Source organism: Cervus elaphus, chromosome 19 (genome assembly GCF_910594005.1).
Source record: "Cervus elaphus chromosome 19, mCerEla1.1, whole genome shotgun sequence".
NCBI classification, from domain to species: domain Eukaryota; kingdom Metazoa; phylum Chordata; class Mammalia; order Artiodactyla; family Cervidae; genus Cervus; species Cervus elaphus.
Window position 1 is genome coordinate 52565390 of NC_057833.1, and position 20272 is coordinate 52585661.

Consider the following 20272-nt stretch of genomic DNA (forward strand, 5'->3'; position numbering starts at 1 on the left):
TCTAGTGGTTTTCCATACTTTCTTCAATGTAAGTCTGAATTTGGCAATAAGGAGCTCATGATCTGAGCCACAGTCAGCTTCCAGTCTTGTTTTTGCTGACTGTATAGAGCTTCTCCATCTTTGACAGCAAAGAATATAATCAGTCTGATGGTATTGACCATCTGGTGATGTCCATGTGTAGAGTCTTCTCTTGTGTTGTTGGAAGAGGGTGTTTGCTATGACCAGTGCGTTCTCTTCTCAAACGTCTGTTAGCCTTTGACCTGCTTCATTCTGTACTCCAAGGCCAAATTTGCCCATTACTCCAGGTATTTCTTGACTTCCTACTTTTGCATTCTAGTCCCCTATAATGAAAAGGACATCTTTTTTGGGTGTTAGTTCTAGAAGGTCTTGTAGGTCTTCATAGAACTGTTCAACATCAGCTTCTTCAGCATTACTGGTCAGGGCATAGACTTGGATAACTGTGATATTGAATGGTTTACCTTGGAAACAAACAGGTCATTCTGTTGTTTTTGAGATTATATCCATGTACTGCATTTTGGACTCTTTTGTTGACTATGATGGCCACTCCATTTCTTCTAAGGGATTCTTGCCCACAGTACTAGATGTAATGGTCATCTGAGTTAAAGTCACCCATACAAGTCCGTTTTAGTTCACTGATTCCTAAAATGTCGATGTTCACTCTTTCCATCTCCCGTTTGATCACTTCCAATTTACCTTGATTCATGGACCTGACATTTCAGGTTCCTATGCAGTATTGCTCTTTACAACATCAGACTTTACTTCCATCACCAGTCACATCCACAATTGGAAGTTGTTTTTGCTTTGGCTCCATCACTTCATTCTTTCTGGAGTTATGCTATTAATAGTAGTTTGCTTAACATCATGGCTGTCAGTGGTAGAGCTAGGATAAGTTCAGAAAACCAGAACTTAGACATTCTGACTCTACTATCTAAACATGCATACACTGATGCTAAATAGCTGCCTGTATTTAGTAAGTTCTTGCATGATTTAATAGTTATTTATCCTATATCATTTTTTTTTTCTTGAATCACCACGCACTCAACCATCTCAGCATTGCCAAGGTTGTCAGCTAAGCGATATCTGAGTTACAATGTGTAAAAAGACTAAAAAGAAAACAGGAGGGAATAAAACCATTCTAAATGTGATGTTTAAAAAAAAAAAAGTACTTTGAAATTTTGATAATCCTTTTTTTTTTTTGCAATTTTTCTTTTTAACTTTTATTTAACAATATTTATATAGAACTTGCTTTGTGTCAGATGGTGTCCTAAACATATGTATATAATAACTCATCTCATCTTAACACCCTGGAGGAGGGCACAGCAAGCCACTCCAGTATTTTTCCCTGGAGAATCCCACAGACAGAGGGACCTGGTGGGCTATAGTCTATAGCATTGCAGAGTCGGACACAACTGAAGCTACTTAGCACAATCCTAACAATCTCCTGATGTAGTTATTACTATTGGCAACTAAAAACAGGTGCACAACTTGGAGAGTTGTGAGTTAAGATTTATTTGGGGCAAAATGAGGACTGCCACCTAGGAGGCAGCACCTCAGATAGCTCTGAGAGACTGCTTCAAATAGGTAGTGGGAGGAATGTCAATATGTAAGTTTTTGGTGAAGGTGGAGTTCAGTACCATTAAGTGCTCATTTTACAAAAGGTTTTTTGCTAATTACTAGGATATGATTCACCATGAAGGGATTTAGTCCTTTTCTAGGTATGAGGAGATGCAAGGATTGAGATCATAAAATCTGTTCCTAAAAACATCTAACTATCTAAATACCTGTCCTACCAGATTTGCTGGAACACAGAATGCCTCTCTCCACCTTGAAGTCTCTCAAGGGATGTTGACAGCTGTAGCAACACAGGCTTTAATTTCTGTAGGGGCAGATGGGAAACACCCTTGTTCAGTTGTTGGTAATGTGCTTGGCAAGTACCAATTTGTAGTTGACACTATCCTCATTCTATAGTTGAAATGGAGATACAAGGTAGCTTGTGCAAGGCCTCTTTTAAACAGTGGAACTAGGATTTGAACCCAGGCAATACATACTATTAAATTAGTTTGCTTTTTGACCTATTTGGACCATTTTCCTACACTACTCTCAAAATTTTCTCAAGAGTTTGTGTTTAACCCAAATGAATTCTGCAGTTGTGGGATTTCAGGTGGCTATGAGATGAAGAGGATATTTATTTCCAAAGACATCCTCTGTGTTATGAACCATTGTAACCTATTCTTTCTGCTCTTAGTCCTATTCAAAGGTGAGGAGAGCAATGTTTATAATACTTCTCTTTTCTGACTTCTAGGCATTTCTTTAAGCAGAAGGTTTTTGTTTTTTGTTTTTTGAGGCAAGGGATATGATTTTATTCAGAAAGCTGGTTGACCTAGAAAATGGCAGACTAATGTCTCAAAATAACCATCTTGTGGGGGTCCAGATCCCAGGTTCTTTTATAGAACATAGAAGGGGAGGAGTTGAAATAAAGACCATTATTTTGCAAATATCCCCTGGAATGGCCAGCTTTAAGGAGGGAATGTATTAATATCTTCAAGCAGAACAACAAGGTTCCCTGAGGCAGGCCTTTAGGGAGGGGATGTATTAATCTTTTCAGGCAGAGGGACAGGTCCCTGCAAGTCATTATGTGATTATAATAACAAAAGTAATGAAAAACAAAGGGTAAAGTCAAATAAACAGATCCATCATGGAATCAGAATTGTCTCTTTCCTCCAACAGTGCATGTCTTCTTCCCCATTGTATTGGTGTCAGAAAAAGCCTTGAGGGAAGCCAGTAGTAGTAGTAGTGTTAGTTGACCCCATGGACTGTAGCCCACTAGGCTCCTGTGTCCATGAAATTCTCCAGGCAAGAATACCGAAGTGGGTTGCCAGTCCCTTCTCCATAAGCAGCAGTTAATGAAGTATTATGAGGATTTGGAAGCTGCCTTGAAGACTTCTGGATAAATGACAGCCAAAAATAAATCTTCCCTTTTAAATCACTAACATTGTTTTTTGTTTTTTTTTTTTAACATTGTTTTTTTAACACACACACACACACACACACACACACTCATACTCATTCTTTTCTTCCTCTACCACCTCAAAAAGTATTGCTAAAAGGCAGAAGAGGCTTCACTTTATATCAGCTTCTATGTATCTAACCCATCAAAGCAAATCTAGTCATTCCTTTGACTTACTATGAAAAATTTACCAAATTTCTATCCTAATGAACTTATTAGGTTTGCATTTTATGTGGTCTTGAACTGTAATTTATGTACTAAGTATGATGAGTTCCTTTCAGATTTGCTATGGAATCATTTATGGAATGGGAGCTAAGTCTTTGGGAGAGCAGATGGGTATTAAAGAAAATGATGCTGCTTGCTACATTGACTCCTTCAAATCCAGATACACCGGTAAGGAAGTACTGAGTGTTAATTATCTTCTAGATACTATTCTTCTCAACTCTGTTTCCATATTATATTTTTTAAAATGTGTGTTACAGAATTTTCTATTGACAGAAGTTTTCATCAAGCATTATTAATTAAATATCAGTAACTTTATCATTATTTACAAAATGTACTTTTTTCATAAAAGTAGAGACAGAAATGGAATAGCAAAATGAAGTTGATATATATACTACTGTGTCACTGTGGAAATCTTTTAAGTCTAGGAATTGTCCTATGCTTTAGGATCTTCCCTGTAGCTCAGATGGTAAAGAATCTGCCTGTAATGCAGGAGACCTGGGTTTGAGCCCTGGGTTGGGAAGATCCTCTGGAGAAGGGAATGGCAATCCACTCCAGTATTCTTACCTGGAGAATCCCATGGACAGAGGAGCCTGGCTGGCCACAGTCCATGGGGTTGCAAAGAGTTGGACACAACTGAGTGACTGACACTACTACTACTACTGAAATAGTAAACCATTGATTAAATATACCATAAACTAAGACAGAACAATTGCTTTTATAGAGCAGTTTGAATATCATCATTTTAAATTCTTTCTTCTTTTAGCAGTATATTGAGGTAATTTGTATACAGTAAAATTCACCTTTGAATTTTGAGTTCTATGAATTTTGATAGATGCTCACAGTCATGTAATCTATGCTACAACTAAGATACAGAGTCATTCCCCCATCATCTCAAAAAGCTCTTTTATGTCCCTTTGTAATCAACTCTGTCCCCAATCCCCAAAAAGAAGCCTTATTCACTTGACATTATCTTGTACATAGAAAATCATGTGAATTCTACAAAAGCAACTACTAGAACAAATAACTAAGTTTAGCACAGGTTCCCACCATATAAGGTCAGTTTGTAAAAGTCAGTTATTTTTATATACTATCAATAAACAGTGAATGAAGTAAAAATAAAACCATTTACAGTAACATCAAAAACATGAAATACTTAGGATAAATTTAATAGAGTATGTACAAGACTTTATTGAGAACCCAAAAGCAATCCTTTGGGGTTTGTGAGAAATTGAAGAATACTTAAGTAAATGTGAGGTTCACCATGTTATTTTACTAGAAGGCACCATATTATTATGATGACAGTTCTCTGTAAATTCTTGTATAGATTCAGTGCATTTCCAGTCAAGATATCATTAGACTTTTGTGTTGAATTTGACAAGCTGATTCTAAACTTATGTAGAAATCCAGAGAGTCTGGAATAACTAGAATAATTTTGGCAGGGAAAGGTACAGTGTTGAGTACTTACTCTCCTTGGTTTCAAAATTTATTTAAAACTACAGTAATCAAGAATAGGCATAAGGGTAGTTTTAGTGAACAATGAAACACAAGAGTATCCAGAAATGTGTCTGTATGTACATGGTGAATTGCTTTTCAGCAGCATTGCTGTGGTGATTCAATGGAGGAAAGATGGTCTTGTCAGCCAAGTGCTAGAACAGCTGGATACCAGTATGGAAAAAAGATGAACTTCTGCTTTTATCTCATAATGAATTCAAAGATTAACTTGATATGAAACATTAACTTGAAAGTAAAAACTAGAACTATCAATCTTCCAGAAGAAAAGGGAGAGGAGCTTTGTGGACACTGAGGTACACCAGTTTTTTAGCTAATGATAATACTGAATTAACCATAAAAAATAAATAACGGATAAAAGGTACCATTAAGAAAATACAAGGCAAGTGATGGACTGAGAGGAAATGTTTACAGTTCCTATTATCTATCAAAGGACTTGTGTCTGGAATATATAAAGAAGTCTGACAACTCAGTACTAAGAACCGTAAATACTGCAATAAAATAAAGTTTGAAAGATTTGAACATACACTTCACAAAAGAAAATATTTGAATAACTACATCAAGTGTTATCATCATTAGTCCTCAGGGAAAAGCAAATTAAAACCACAAAGAGGTACCATTACAGAAACATTAGAATGCTAACATTTTTTAAAATTGTGTCTCTTTTACATTGCTGACTGGTTGTAAAATGGTACAACCACTTTGGAAAACAGTAAGGCTCTTTCATTTGAAGTTAAACATACCATTAACTGTATGATTCTGCAGTTCTACTATTGGATATTTTCCCAAGAAAAATGAAAACATATGTCCAAGGAAAGACTTGTATGTGAATGTTATAGCAGTTTTATTTACAACAGCCAAAGACTGGAAATGTTAAACAACAAAAATCCAAGTGAATAAATTTAAAAAAATTTTCTCAGTTTTATTGAGCTGTAATTGACACAAAGCACTTTATAAATTTAAGGTGTACAGCACAATCATTTGATTTAAATACATCCTGAAATGATTACCACATAGATTTAGTGAGCAGCTGTCTTTTCATTTTGATACGACATTAAAGAAATAGAAAAAAAGGTTTTTTCCTTGTGGTGACAATTCTCAGAATTTGCTCTCTTAACAGTTTTCATATATAACATTCTGCAGTATTAATTAGCTTTATTGTGTTGTATATTTCATTCCAAGTATTTCTCTTATAACTGGAAGTTTGCATCTTTTGACCACCTTCACCTGTTCCTTCTCCTACTCCCCACCTCTGATAGCCACAAATCTAAATCTCTTTTTCTGTGAGTTTGTTTTTGAAATATAATTGACCTACAAACTATGTTAGTTCCTGGTGTACAGCAGTGATTTGATAGTTCTACACATTTTGAATGGTCACCATGATAATTCTAGTTGCCATCTGTCACCATGCAAAGATATTACATAGTTATTGACTGTATTCCTCACACTGTACATTTCATACTTGTGACACATGTGCCGTATAACTGAAAGTTTGTGCCTCTTAATCTCCTACACCTGTTTCTCTCGTCCCCATTCTCCCTGCCTCGGGCAACAACCTATTTGTTCTCTGTATCTGTTACTCCATTTCTCTTTATCAACTGAGTAAATTTAAAGATCAGATTGGTTTTATTCTATGATTCATAAATTGAGCAACATCCCATCTAGCAATAGAAAGGAACTGAGCTGTAAAAAAGTTTTTTCTAGGTAGAAATGGAGTAGGCAGATAAAGGAAATTATTAGCAAAGAATGTAGTATTGTTTCAGGCAAGGTCACCCTCCTAAGGCCCTGTTGGGCAGATAACTTCACTAAAGCTGACCATGTAATTCCAGATTGAATGGTTAAAGGTTTTACTCCTGGGGGTATTGAGACTGCAGTCAAGTTAGGTATTAAGTCTTGGTTTGCTGACGTAGGGTTAAGCCTAAGTGACTTCATTTTGGGCCTACTGTCTCCATTTTAACAGGACCAAATTATCTGTCAGCAGGATTATGGATAAACAAATTTTGGTATGTCTCTGTAGTGGAATGCTACTTAGCAAGAGAAGGCAGACATAAGTGAGAACATACAGTGAAATTCAATATTTATGAAATTCAAGAACATGAAAAAGATAAGATGTATTAAAGTAGGTCCATGAGTGTTTGAGGCTGATAATGGTGAGCTGGCTGTGAAGTTGGTTAAAATGTTTTGTATCTTGTAGTGGTTTTTACCAAGGTATATACATTTATTAAAGTGCTTATTGTATATACCTCAGCATTGATTGTTTTTTACAGTACTTGCAGTCTGAATATTTGAAGGCCTCCTGCAGGAGTCAGGTAAAAGAATTCATAGAGGTGCAGTCTTTTAAATCTCATCCTTTTCTTTGCTCTTTCAGCTGTATCACAGTCATTCTTCTAGAGAAGAAGATGAGAGCCTAATTGCTTTTTGAAATTTCTGTGCTAGTGGTCAGATATCATGACCAGCTTCACTTGTTGGGTTTTCTCACCTTCCTATCAGCCACAGTCTGTGCCACCTACACAACAGAAATCTTTAAAAGTGGGGTTTTAATTGGGAGGCATTAGTGTTTATTACTTAGAATGAGCAGAGCTGAGAGAAAGCAGAAATAGCACATGAGAATTAAGATAGATTGGCATTCTCTATACCTGAATGTGTTTTAAAGAGCATAGAAATAGAATATTTCAGAAGAGGAGAACTTTTCTAGCTCAGAGATGGGAGTGAGCAACGAAGAGATTGGCCACCTGGAGCAAAGAATTTGAAGACCTAAAAATGGACCTATATAGCAAAGGATGAGTTCTGGCATAGGGAATAGTCTTTTAATTTTAAGGAGTTGTATGTGTTTCTAATGAAATGTTATAACTCATGCATTAGTTTCAGTTAGGTCCTGTTTGAATCGTAGCATAGATGCTAAGAAGGAGCTGTTGGAACTTATTAAGTCTGTAAAGTGAAAGTGTAAGTTGCTCAGTTGTGTTCAGCCCTTTGCAACCCCGCTCTTTGTAGCCCTCCAGGCTTCTTTGTCCATGGAATTGTCCAGGCAAGAATACTGGAGTGGGTAGCCATTCCCTTCTTCAAGGGCTCTTCCCATCCCAGGAATTGAAGTTGGGTTTCCTGCACTGCCGGCAGATTCTTTACTGTCTGAGCCACCAGGGAAACCCAAGCCTGGAAATTGTTAAGATCAAAGAGTGAAAGAGGATTAATGTGATCAAAGAACAGAACCCTGTGAAAAGTAGCATGGAATAGTCTTAAGGTCCTATAATAAAACCACCTAGGTTTTAGTACCTGCACTCTCATTCTAGAGTTTAGTTTTGTATTTTTTGTTGGTGGTGGTAGTTAAAAGACAAAGAGATTTATGTCATTTCTAAAGTCCTTTCAGTTTCTAAGTTTAATGGCTGTATGAGACAATGACTGTTAATTAAACCTATTGTGGTAATCATTTCACAGTATATGTATACATGCTGTCTAAGCAAGCACTTTTTCAAATACATGTAAAGCAAGCTGTCATGCTGACAGCTTGCTTTACATGTATTTCTCTCAGTAGAACTGAGAGAAAAAGTGAATGAAGGTTTACGTGCAAAATTTTGATGCTGTGATGTTAGTGTTAATCATCGCCAAGTTTTGGTATGTTTCACTGTATTGAAACTAGTGAGTGAGATAAAGGATGGATGTTGATTGTAATTATTTCTTTATTTTCTTTGTAGGGATTAGTCATTTCATGAGAGAGACCGTGAAGAACTGTAAAAGAGATGGATTTGTTCAGACCATTTTGGGAAGGCGTAGATATTTACCAGGAATCAAAGACAACAACCCTTATCATAAAGCTCATGTATGTTGAAATTTCTCTGGATTTTTAACTTAATATTTTAATGACATATACTTTTGCAGCAAAGACTGAACCCTGCTAATGTCTCTTTTAGAGATGACTAGCATATGAATTGGATCTTCTGTTTCATTAAGGACTTCTGAAGTGATGGTATATACCAGTATTTGCTGACCACTGTCTTTAGGAGACTAATGTAAATATGGGTTCACTTAATATTACTCCAGTTTAAGGTGTTCTGTTTTAGTAAGGCAGTTATTTATTAGCTTTGGTAATAAGTTATATTTACACTTAATTCTTAAATTTGTTAATTGTTCTCTTTTTTTTTCCATTTATTTTTATTAGTTGGAGGCTAATTACTTTACAGTATTGTAGTGGTTTTTGTCATACATTGACAGGAATCAGCCATGGATTTACATGTATTCCCCATCCTGATCCCCCCCTCTCCACCCGATCCCTCTGGGTCTTCCCAGTGCACCAGGCCCGAGCACTTGTCTCATGCATCCAACCTGGGCTGGTGATCTGTTTCACCCTAGATAATATACATGTTTCGATGCTGTTCTCTCGAAACATCCCACCCTCATCTTCTCCCACAGAGTCCAAAAGTCTGTTCTGTACATCTCTGTCTCTTTTTCTGTTTTGCTTATAGGGTTATTGTTACCATCTTTCTAAATTCCATATATATGTGTTAGTATACTGTATTGGTCTTTATCTTTCTGGCTTACTTCACTCTGTATAATGGGCTCCAGTTTCATCCATCTCATTAGAACTGATTCAAATGAATTCTTTTTAATGGCTGAGTAATATTCCATGGTGTATGTGTACCACAGCTTCCTTATCCATTCATCTGCTGATGGGCATCTAGGTTGCTTCCATGTCCTGGCTATTATAAACAGTGCTGCGATGAACATTGGGGTGCACATGTCTCTTTCAGATCTGGTTTCCTCAGTGTGTATGCCCAGAAGTGGGATTGCTGGGTCATATGGCAGTTCTATTTCCAGTTTTTTTTTTGTTGCTGTTCTTTTTTATTTATTTATTTTTTTAATTTCCAATTTTTAAAGAAATCTCCACACTGTTCTCCATAGTGGCTGTACTAGTTTGCATTCCCACCAACAGTGTAAGAGGGTTCCCTTTTCTCCACACCCTCTCCAGCATTTATTGCTTGTAGACTTTGGATAGCAGCCATCCTGACTGGCGTGTAATGGTACCTCATTGTGGTTTTGATTTGCATTTCTCTGATAATGAGTGATGGTGAGCATCTTTTCATGTGTTTGTTAGCCATCTGTATGTCTTCTTTGGAGAAATGTCTGTTTAGTTCTTTGGTCCATTTTTTGATTGGGTCATTTATTTTTCTGGAATTGAACTGTAGGAGTTGGTTGTATATTTTTGAGATTAATCCTTTGTCTGTTGCTTTGTTTGCTATTATTTTCTCCCAATCTGAGGGCTGTCTTTTCACCTTGCTTATAGTTTCCTTTGTTGTGCAAAAGCATTTAAGTTTCATTAGGTCCCATTTGTTTATTTTTGCTTTTATTTCCATTATTCTGGGAGGTGGGTCATAGAGGATCCTGCTGTGATTTATGTCGGAGAGTGTTTTGCCTATGTTCTCCTCTAGGAGTTTTATAGTTTCTGGTCTTACATTTAGATCTTTAATCCATTTTGCATTTATTTTTGTGTATGGTGTTAGAAAGTGTTCTAGTTTCATTCTTTCACAAGTGGTTGACCAGTTTTCCCAGCATCACTTGTTAAAGAGGTTGTCTTTTTTCCATTGTATATTCTTGCCTCCTTTGTCAAAGACAAGGTGTCCATAGGTACGTGGATTTATCCCTGGGCTTTCTATTCTGTTCCATTGATCTATATTTCTGTCTTTGTGCCAGTACCATATTGTCTTGATGACTGTGGCTTTGTAGTATAGTCTGAAGTCAGGCAGGTTGATTCATCCAGTTCCATTCTTCTTTCTCAAGATTACTTTGGCTATTTGAGGTTTTTTGTATTTCCATAAAAGATTGTGAAATTCTTTGGTCTAGTTCTGTGAAAAATACCGTTGGTAGCTTGATAGGGATTGCATTGAATCTATAGATTGCTTTGGGTAGTAGAGTCATTTTGACAATATTGATTCTTCCAATCCATGAACACGGTATGTTTCTCCATCTGTTTGTGTCCTCTTTGATTTCTTTCATCAGTGTTTTATAGTTTTCTATGTATAGGTCTTTTGTTTCTTTAGGTAGATACACTCCTCAGTATTTTATTCTTTTTGTTGCAATGGTGAATGGCATTGTTTCCTTAATTTCTCTTTCTGATTTCTCATTGTTAGTGTATAGGAATGCAAGGGATTTCTGTGTGTTAATTTTATATCCTGCAACTTTACTATATTCGTTGATTAGCTCTAGTAATTTCTGGTAGAGTCTTTAGGATTTTCTATATAGAGGATCATGTCATCTTGTTCTTTGTTTCAGATACCATATACTAATTTGTCATATCACACCAGATTGCCAGTGTCTTCAGAGATTAGCCAGTCCTTGAATTGTGGTATTTTTTGTTCAATCCTTTTGTTTATTTATTTTAAAAACACTGGCTCATCAGAGGTTACTAGTATATCCAAAATATTTAAAAATGCTATTTTTAATATCATTTAAAAGATTTATTGACGATACTTACTCTAATTATGACCAAAATCTCTTTGTGAAATCATTGGGATCCATAAAAGTATTCCATGTATTTTAGCATTTAAGTTTCTGTTAGAGTCCAGACCTTCCTATTTTAACTGGTTGTATTTTGCCCTTACCCCATACTTTCATGTGTCATTGACCACTACACATTGTATGTAATGAAAATATCCAACCCCCAAATTACTAAACTTCTGTCTTGAGCTACAACCTCTCAGAGTAATAATGCTCTTAGGAACTATGGAGGAATAGTTGGGTTTTTGTTACTTCTTCACTGTCTGGCTTCCCATATATCTACATACTAGACCTTGGATATTTACCAGACTTTTACCATAGTTACAACTATCTGCACTGTAGTTGATGCACTAGGGAAAGTAAGTCTTAAAATGTATTGAAAGAGATAAAGCAGACACGTACATGTATAGTCAATGATTTAAGCTTCTGGAGGAGGTAGGACTTGAACAGATACCTGAAGACTAAAGGTTAGATTGCTGGGCATGAGAAAAAAAGATAATCACAGATGAATAAAAGTTTGGGTAAGGGTTGGCTAAAAGCCAATATGATGAAAGTGGAGAATTTGAGTTGTCACTTAGGCATAGGTAATTTTCTACTGGTCACATAAAATCAGCTATTGGAACATTTTCAAAGGCAGGCTGTTACTTGAAATCATTGGTCTTTTTGATTTTGGCCATTCTGGTGTCTGAATCTTGGTACCTCACTGTGCTTTTAATTTGCTTTTTCCCTGATGAGTAGTGATGTTGAACTTCATTTTTTATATTTTTATTGACCACTTGGATATCTCTTTGTGAAGCATCTGTGTAAGTCTTTTTGTTTTTGAGTTGGCTGTCCTTTAATTGATTTATGAGAGTCCTTACATTTATATTCCAGATATGAGTCCTTTGCTTACATAGATTTATCAGTCTTTTGTATTATTGTAGTGCTTTCTATGATCTATTTAAGAAAGGTTTCTCTACCCCAGTGTCAATTCTGTAGAAGTTTTTGGTTCTGACTTTTAAATATATCTACAATCAACTAGGAATTGATTGTTATATATTTAGCGAAATTGAGGGTCAAGATTTCTCCCTACCCCTATGGATATACAGTTGTACAAGCTGTTGAAAAGACTGTTTCCTCACCCACCTCACCCCCACTCTGCAGAGTCATCTTTGCCAAAAATTAAACCTACAAATATCGATGTGTTGGTTTCTGGACACATTGTTTTGGTATTTTCTATTTACTCATCCTTTAAGCAGTGCCATATTGTCTTCCCGGGTGGCACAGTGGTAAAGAATCTGCCTGCCAGTGCAGGAGATGCAAGAGAAGTGGGTTTAGTCCCTGGGTTGGGAAGATCTCCTGGAGTAGGAAATGGCAACCCACTCCACTCTTCTTGCGTGGAGAATCCCATGGACAGAGGAGCCTGACAGGCTTTGGTCCATGGGGCCACAGAGAGTCGGACATGACTGAGCAATTAAGCCTCCATGCTGCCTTAGTTATACAGCTACTTTATAAGATGTTTTGATATATGGTAAAGTAGGTTTTCCCAACTTGCTTTTTTCCCCCTGCCTGCCCCCCCCCCCCCGAGAATATTTGCCTATTCTTGGATTTTCTGCATTTTCATATAAATTGTAGAAGCAGCTTGTGAATTTCCATACAAACACAAAACCCTGTTGGGATTTTTTAATTGCAGTTGCTTTGAGTTCATAGATGAAGATGGGATTAAGGGACATATTTATAAATTTGAGTTTTCCAGTTGATAAACATGTTATATGTGGCCATTTATTTAGGTCTTTTAAAATTCTCTCAGCGTGATGTATACTTTTGGGGAAGAGATCTTATAAGGTTTTTATTAAATTTATAGCTAGATATTTACAAAATTTAATACTCTTGTGAATGGTGTCTTTTAAAATTCTTTTCCTTCCCTTTTTACATTTTTTAACCCTTTGCTGCTAGTATAGAAAGATAATTGTCTTTATTGTTTTTTTGTCGAGAAACCTTGCAAATATTACTTGTTAATTCCAAAATGTTATCTGTAGATACTTTCAGGTATTCTGTCTGCACAGTTATTATCTGCCCCTCCCCAAAATAGTTTTTTTACCACCTTTCCAAATCTTATTCTTTTTTTAACTTTTGCTTGACTTACTAGCTTGTACAGTGTTGAATAGAATTCATGATAGGGAACATCTTTGCCACTTTTCAGATCTCAGAGGGAAATTTTAAACGTTTTACCAGTAAGTAGAACTTCCCTTTAGGTTTTTAATAGTGCTGTGTCAGAAAAAGTTAGCTCTCTTATATATGTACTTGTAGGCCATAGAGTCTCCATCACAACTACTCAACTCTACTTTACTAGTGCAGATGCAGTCATAGACACAGTGTTGCAGGAAAACTTCATTTACAGAAACAAGTGATAGGCCACACTTGACCTATAACTGGCCCACCCTGGTCTGTTTCTTCTTTAAATGTAATCTGCCTTTTTTTCTCTAGGTTGCTTTCAATACAGTATTTTTCTTCCCTTGTGGTTTCCAGCAGGTATTCTGTGATGTACTTAAGTTTGTGGGTTTTTTTTTTTTTTCTTGTCACCTCATGTGCCTTTGTGTGTGGATATGTGTTAATTGATCCTTTCTGGTGTGCATTAGGACTTCTTGAATCTGTACCTTGAGATCTTTTGTTGATTTTGGAAAATTCTTAGCCATTTCTTCTTCAATCATTGTTTCATTGAAATCTCTTCTCTCTTTATGGAACTTTTAATACAAAATTTTAAAACTTGTCTTTGTTGGTATTTTCCATGTTTATGTTTCATCATGATTAATTATGGATATTTTCTTCTAACTTATCTTTAAGTTGCCTAATTTGTAACTGTTGAGCTTTTAAGTTCAGAATGATCTAGAACTTTTCCAGCACCCCAGAAGGCCTTTTTATGCTCTTTCCAAGTCAGTACTATCTCTCCACTGCACACATACACCAGACTACAGAGAAAGCACTCTTTTTGGTGATAGAGTTATTTTGCTCTTATGGGTGTTTGATTCTGTGCTGAAATACTCAGTTTTGTCTTTTATTTTCTTGATAGCATGATCATTTTATAGTCTAATAAGTCTGATAATAGCATGTAGTTAATACATCTCTTACTTGTGTCCCTGTAGTCTGTTCCTCTTGATTTTTGTTTTTCTTAGTTTTCTATAAAAACAATTGTATTGTCTCTTTACCAGGCTTCCTCCTACTTGCTGGGCTGTGAACCCAAATGTTTGTTATCACTCCTCAAGACCATCAAGTTCTGCTCAGCTTTTTATCCTCTCAGCTGCCTCTTCTGGAATCTGTTGATTTCCCTGGGAAAAAGGGTGACCTCCATAGCTAGGGTCACCTCCTTGGTTTCATTTCTCTCCTAGTTTTTTAGGTTCTGTAATTCTCCACTTCCTTTTTCCCATCTGATTCTTTCAAAGAGGCATTTTCTTGCCAGCTTTTCTGGTTATCATCAGTGGGAGGGTTGGTCCTAATGACATAATCTCCCATTACCAGGAAGCTATGTATTTGTCCGTATGTGAAAGTGCGCTAGTGATGAGAAGGGACTGAGGCTGTGGGACACAAAGCTGAGACCGCCAGGTTTTCTTATTTTGGAATAGTCTCAGGGAAATACAGTGTCATGAGAATGAGGTATACATTTTGGTTTTATTTGCTTATGTCACAGTTACAAACCAGCCCTGAATTTCAGTGACTTAGAATAAGCAGCTTTATTTTTAATTCATGTTACAGTTTGTCTCTGGGTTGACTGTGGCTGTGTTCTGCATTTTCTTCATTCTAAAATTCAAAATGAGGAAAAGTCCCTATCTGGAATAAACCCTTTTTTCTGGTGGTGTTAAATAGCTTCCAAAACTCCTTACATGTGCTTTATGTAAGTTTTGCTAACATTTTATTGGCCAAAACAAGTTAAGTCCATGAGAGTGAAAAACACTTTGAATCACATGACAATGGGTGGAGGCTCAGGACTTCACAGAGAAAGGTAGCAAGTTATAACAATAATAACAATCCACTACACAAAGGCATATGGTTTTAAGAAAGGGAGCAATCAGTAGAACTTTGAAATTCAGTCACTCTTAAAACAGTGACAGCTGAGTGAGTTTAGGATGGATTCATCAGCATTTGACAAAACAAGTTATTAATATATTTTTTAAGTGTATCTCTTTAACCAGTATTTAATGTACTCAGAGTTGGATGTAGCCCAGGTGATAGGGAACTAGAGAACACCTCTCAAGTTACCTAGATCCCTCAAGTGAGTAGACCCTCCCCATCTTCTGAGCCCTTTGGGGACAATAGGAGTGATAATCATAGATCAATTACACCTTGAATATTGACCTCGATCCCAGTTCCTATAGCCCCAGGATGATCACTTTTAGCAGCTGTGGTTGCCTGCCAAGAAGCTCATGGCAGCAGTAGTTTCAGGGAAGTTCTAACTTAACACCTTGGGATTTAGGATCTGCATTTTCACCAGCAGCTAATGACTAGCCCCAGCAGCCCATAAAAAGCTCTGATTCATACCAGAGGGCTGCAGGCTTGCTGTGGCCAAACTCTGTGTAGGACTGAGAGGCCACTGATGTAGGGGATGTACTTGAAACATTCCAACTCACATCACAAAGAATGGTATTCCAATTATATCTATTTAGGATTAAGAGGAATTGTATTTTGAGGAATAGATTCTTTAAAGTGAAGTTTAGAACATTGATAAAATATTTTTTAAAATAATTTTGAACTTATAAATACATTTTAAGTATAATGTAGCTTTTGCTTCCTAACTGAGTGTTGAAGCCTCAACTGAAGCAATCTGACCTCCTTCTGTTTAGTCTGTCCTCATGTGAATGACAGTCCAGAATCTACGGCCCTGGATCATTCTAGTTATTAATCTTAGGATGAAACTTATAGTTGATGTCCTGGGTTACATCTGTTCCAGATTTCCATTCTCGTTGCACATGTGAGCACTAATCTGTGGACACTAAAAGCAGTTATGAAAGTATGTTGGTGTATCTGATGGAGTACCTGTTAATTGTTGTTTTTCATAGGCTGAGCGTCAGGCCATCAACACAAGAGTCCAAGGTTCGGCAGCTGATATTGTCAAAATAGCCACAGTTAATATTCAGAAGCAGTTAGAGACCTTCCACTCAACCTTCAAATCCCATGGTCATCGAGAGGGTTTGCTCCAAAGTGACAGAACAGGTTTGTTCATAAATGTGGCCCCTGTTATAACATGGTGAGACTAATTACATCAGAAAAGAAAAGGGAAGATTACTTACATTAATTTCTCAACAGTTCTCTAACATTTTGGTCCCTTGATGTCTTTACACTCTTAGAATTATTAAGAATATCAAAAAGTTTTTGTTTATGTTCATTATATCTACTAATATATACCATATTAGAAAACTGATAATTTAAAAATATTTATTAACATTTACAGATAATAATAAACCTACCGTGTGTTAACATCAGTAACATAGTTTTTATGAAAATAATGACATTTTTTTCAGAACAAAAAAATTCGTAATAAGTGGCTTTATTTTACTTTTCTGAAAATCTCTTTAGTGTCTGGCTTAAGAGAAGACAGATTCTGTTACATATTTTAGCATTCAATTTGTAGCAGTATTTCCTGTTCTGTAACCTCTGGAATGGAAAAGCCTCTGTAGAGTCTAGGATGATAAATGTCCCAGTTCGTGGGAGATCAGTGGTTTCCCATGATGTGGGACTTCCAGTGCTGAAACCAGGATAATTGGTCACCTTACCTTACTGTACACTTATGAGAGAAGGCAATCATAAAAGGAAAATACTCCTTGGAGTTCCCTGGAAACACTTTTTTAATTTAAGGTGTGGTCTGTGGACCAAAGATGATCCCTGAAACCCTTTCAAAGCATCTGCAAAGTCAAATTATTCTCTTAATAACACTCAGAGGTTATTTTCCTTTTTTAGACTCATTCTCTCCTAAGTGTACAGTAAGGGTGACCAATTATCCTGGCTTTAGCACTGTAAATCCCTACATAGAAACCTTAAAAAATTATATGTGTATGTATGTATGCATATGTGTGTATATTTATATATATAAGTATGTGTGATATAAAACAAAGTAGTGAAACTGTCCAGAAATAAACTATAAATTTATGGTCTCTTGATACTCAAAAAAAGGAACATGTTTCCTGTTCATGACCTTCCTTGAACACATGTACACATTCACACTTTTGTATTTGTAGAAAGAGGATATATGGTCAGAACTTATTTGGGGGAATAACATTGTACTGTGTGCTTAGGAGGAAAGTTACCAACCTATGTTTGAATTTTAAATCTGTTAAGGCATGGAAGATAGGATACGTGACTGTGAAATAGTTACATGACTTTTCACAGCAGAATGATGCAGTGTCCAAATGAAGGTATAGGTAGTATCAAGCTTTAGAATGAGTGGAAGACAATGTGGATATGTCATTAAGGATGACTTCATTGTGTAATGCTGAATTAAAGGCAGTAGTAGGTCAGGGAGATCAAAGGAAGCTGAGCCTGAGGAAGCTGACCACACAGGGAACAGAAGGATCATGGCATTCTGGGTCAGAAGCCGAAGTAACCAAGGGAAATCAAAAAGGACAAAGGTAGAGTGATCAGAAAGCAGAAAAACTAACCCATCCAGACAGCCAGTGATGCAAGAAAAGTGGAGTCCAATGGGGCAGATCAGATTTAAGCAAAACTGGCAAACATATGCACAGCCTTTGCAGCCCTGGTATGGAAGCAACTTGCCATGCATCATCTGCCTTTGCTGTCTTACCCTGTGAGAGCCACCTCTGAGAAAATTTGGGCTGCAGGTAGTGGGAGTTAAAGAGCTCTCTGAGGGAAGTACCAGATATTGAAGGAGATGGTTTCTGTGCTCTCCTGAAGGATAAGGAAATTTGGATGGCAGAAAGGAAGGACTGCTCTGAGAAGTGGGCAAATGATGAAAGGGTGTTATTCCAAAAGTATTAATGTTGAAGCTTATTTTGGTGATAAGAGGGGCATAATCTAAACCACTTGGCCCACTGATTAGGAAATAGTGACTAAGTCTAGATTTTTAACCATTTTTGGATTCATGAGTTCTTTTGAGAACCTGCTGAAAATGTATAGATCGTCTCTACAGGAATTTGTATGTTCTCTGAAGTCCACAACTGGACCCTGGGTTTAGAATTCCTAGTAGTCTAGAGTGTGTGGTCCAGTTGGAGACCAGTTTTACCATGATGACACTCTGGCCAGAAAAAGACGTCATCAGGGAGTGTCAGTCAACTCCATTTATTGACGTCTTTGTTAGAGTTCTCATTTCTGGGAGGAAGTCTATGGAGATTTGAATTTACCTGATTGGCTGGCTAGGTGGCAACCAGCAAGTATTTCTTTTCTTGATAGTTCCAAATTTTATGTGTTTTACTCTCCTAATTATAATTTCTCAAGATTTCTTAAATCACTATTTAAAAAAAAACTTTCCCAAAGCCCAGTGACCTACTGATCAGTTTTGCTGCTTTTTTCATGGATTAGGATTGTTGCCAAAGAAAAAACTGCAAGGGATGTTTTGCCCCATCAGAGGAGGCTTCTTTATCCTTCAGCTCCATGATGAACTCTTATATGAAGTGGCAGAAGAAGATGCTGTTCAGGTATTTTTGCAGTGTTTGTGTGCATTCTATAGAAAGCTAAGATGCTAGGTCAGGCTAAGATACATGAAATTTCTGGAACCATTCTCTAGCCCCAGGATGGCTATAGAAAAGTAGAAACCTTAAGGTCAGAGAAAGAGCTCAGTGTGCTCAGCTTTAAACCCATTTTAAAAGAAATTCCTGATGCAGGGATATTTTTGTCTGTGAAAAGTTAGATGAGAATTTGGAGTCTTTCCCTGAGGATTTCAAAGCTGTGAGCATTCTAGTAAACCTGGCAGAGCTCCAGTTCCTCAGTGCAGACTAGTGTGGGATGCTGGCTCTTTTCTGGCTTAGAGTGAGGAGCTCCTGTCTGGCTTATCACCTCAGTGGGTGGGCTGGCAAAGATTCTTTGCACAGAGTTTGTTAACCTCTTTTTTTTTTTCCTTCTTTTTTTTTTTTTATTCTTTTTTTAGTTTTGTTTTCTTTGTTAACCTCTATTTTATTTTTTTGTAGGTAGCTCAGATTGTCAAGAATGAAATGGAAAGTGCCATAAAACTGTCTGTGAAACTGAAAGTGAAAGTGAAGATAGGTGCCAGCTGGGGGGAGCTGAAGGACTTTGATGTGTGATTGTAGGGAAGCCTGGTATAGGTAAAATCACAAGGAAAGAACAAAGATTGCCCTTTCACCTACTTTATGAAAACAGAAACCCCCTCAAGTCTTGATGAATTTAGGATTGTAATTTTATAGTGAGTTTCAAAATGTATATCAGAGTTTAATCCTCTATAATGTAAAAAACTATTTTTGAGGCAAAATATTGAGTTTAATGTTTATATTCACTCTCAAAAAGAGTATCTGTGAAATTGCCTTTTATAGTTTACTGTGGCTCTAAACAGTTTCAGAACACATGCTTGAAATATGTGCTTAGCACTTTGGGTCTAATCTGCCTGGTTGAGCATGAAGAAACATTTCTGCCTCAGGGGCATTTTCATCCCAGCCAGGATTCAGACACTTGTGATACAGCACGAGCTAGAGGCAGATAAGGATTTGGTTTAACATAAACCACCAGGGTTAAGTGTTGTGTGTGATTTTCATCCAGTATGAGTATAAGACTACTGAAGTAGTATTTTAAAACAGCATTTACAAGTAAATTAAGAATTCTATAAAGTGGTAAGACTTGATATGGATGTAGTCTAGGTATGGATTTTCATGAATTGCCATTTCTTCCTTTTCCTCTTCCAATTCATACAATGAATGTATTTCTAATACTTAGGTATTATAAAACAAGCTACAAGCTACACCTCTCCAAGAAGTGTTCTGATCTGTAAGATCATATGTTTATATTGCATTGTAAGATAACACTGCCAGAGAAAGAAAACACTTTCTCTAATCAGTCCCTTATTGCCTCTTTCTCTGTGGCATGGTGAGAATA

At 36.7% G+C, this 20272-nt stretch overlaps 1 protein-coding gene across 2 annotated transcripts in view; it reads left to right on the top strand.

Annotated features, from left to right (window-relative positions):
- The window catches only part of POLQ (DNA polymerase theta), a 108852-nt gene extending 89197 nt beyond the window's left edge, over positions 1-19655 (top strand). For both annotated transcript variants that reach the window (XM_043874397.1, XM_043874398.1), the window contains 5 exons: positions 3310-3421; positions 8452-8576; positions 16279-16432; positions 18752-18867; positions 19357-19655. In XM_043874397.1, the coding sequence (XP_043730332.1) occupies positions 3310-3421; positions 8452-8576; positions 16279-16432; positions 18752-18867; positions 19357-19470 (621 nt within the window). In that variant the 3' untranslated portion in view covers positions 19471-19655. The remainder of the gene's footprint in view (positions 1-3309; positions 3422-8451; positions 8577-16278; positions 16433-18751; positions 18868-19356) is intronic.
- The last annotated feature ends 617 nt before the right edge of the window (positions 19656-20272 follow it).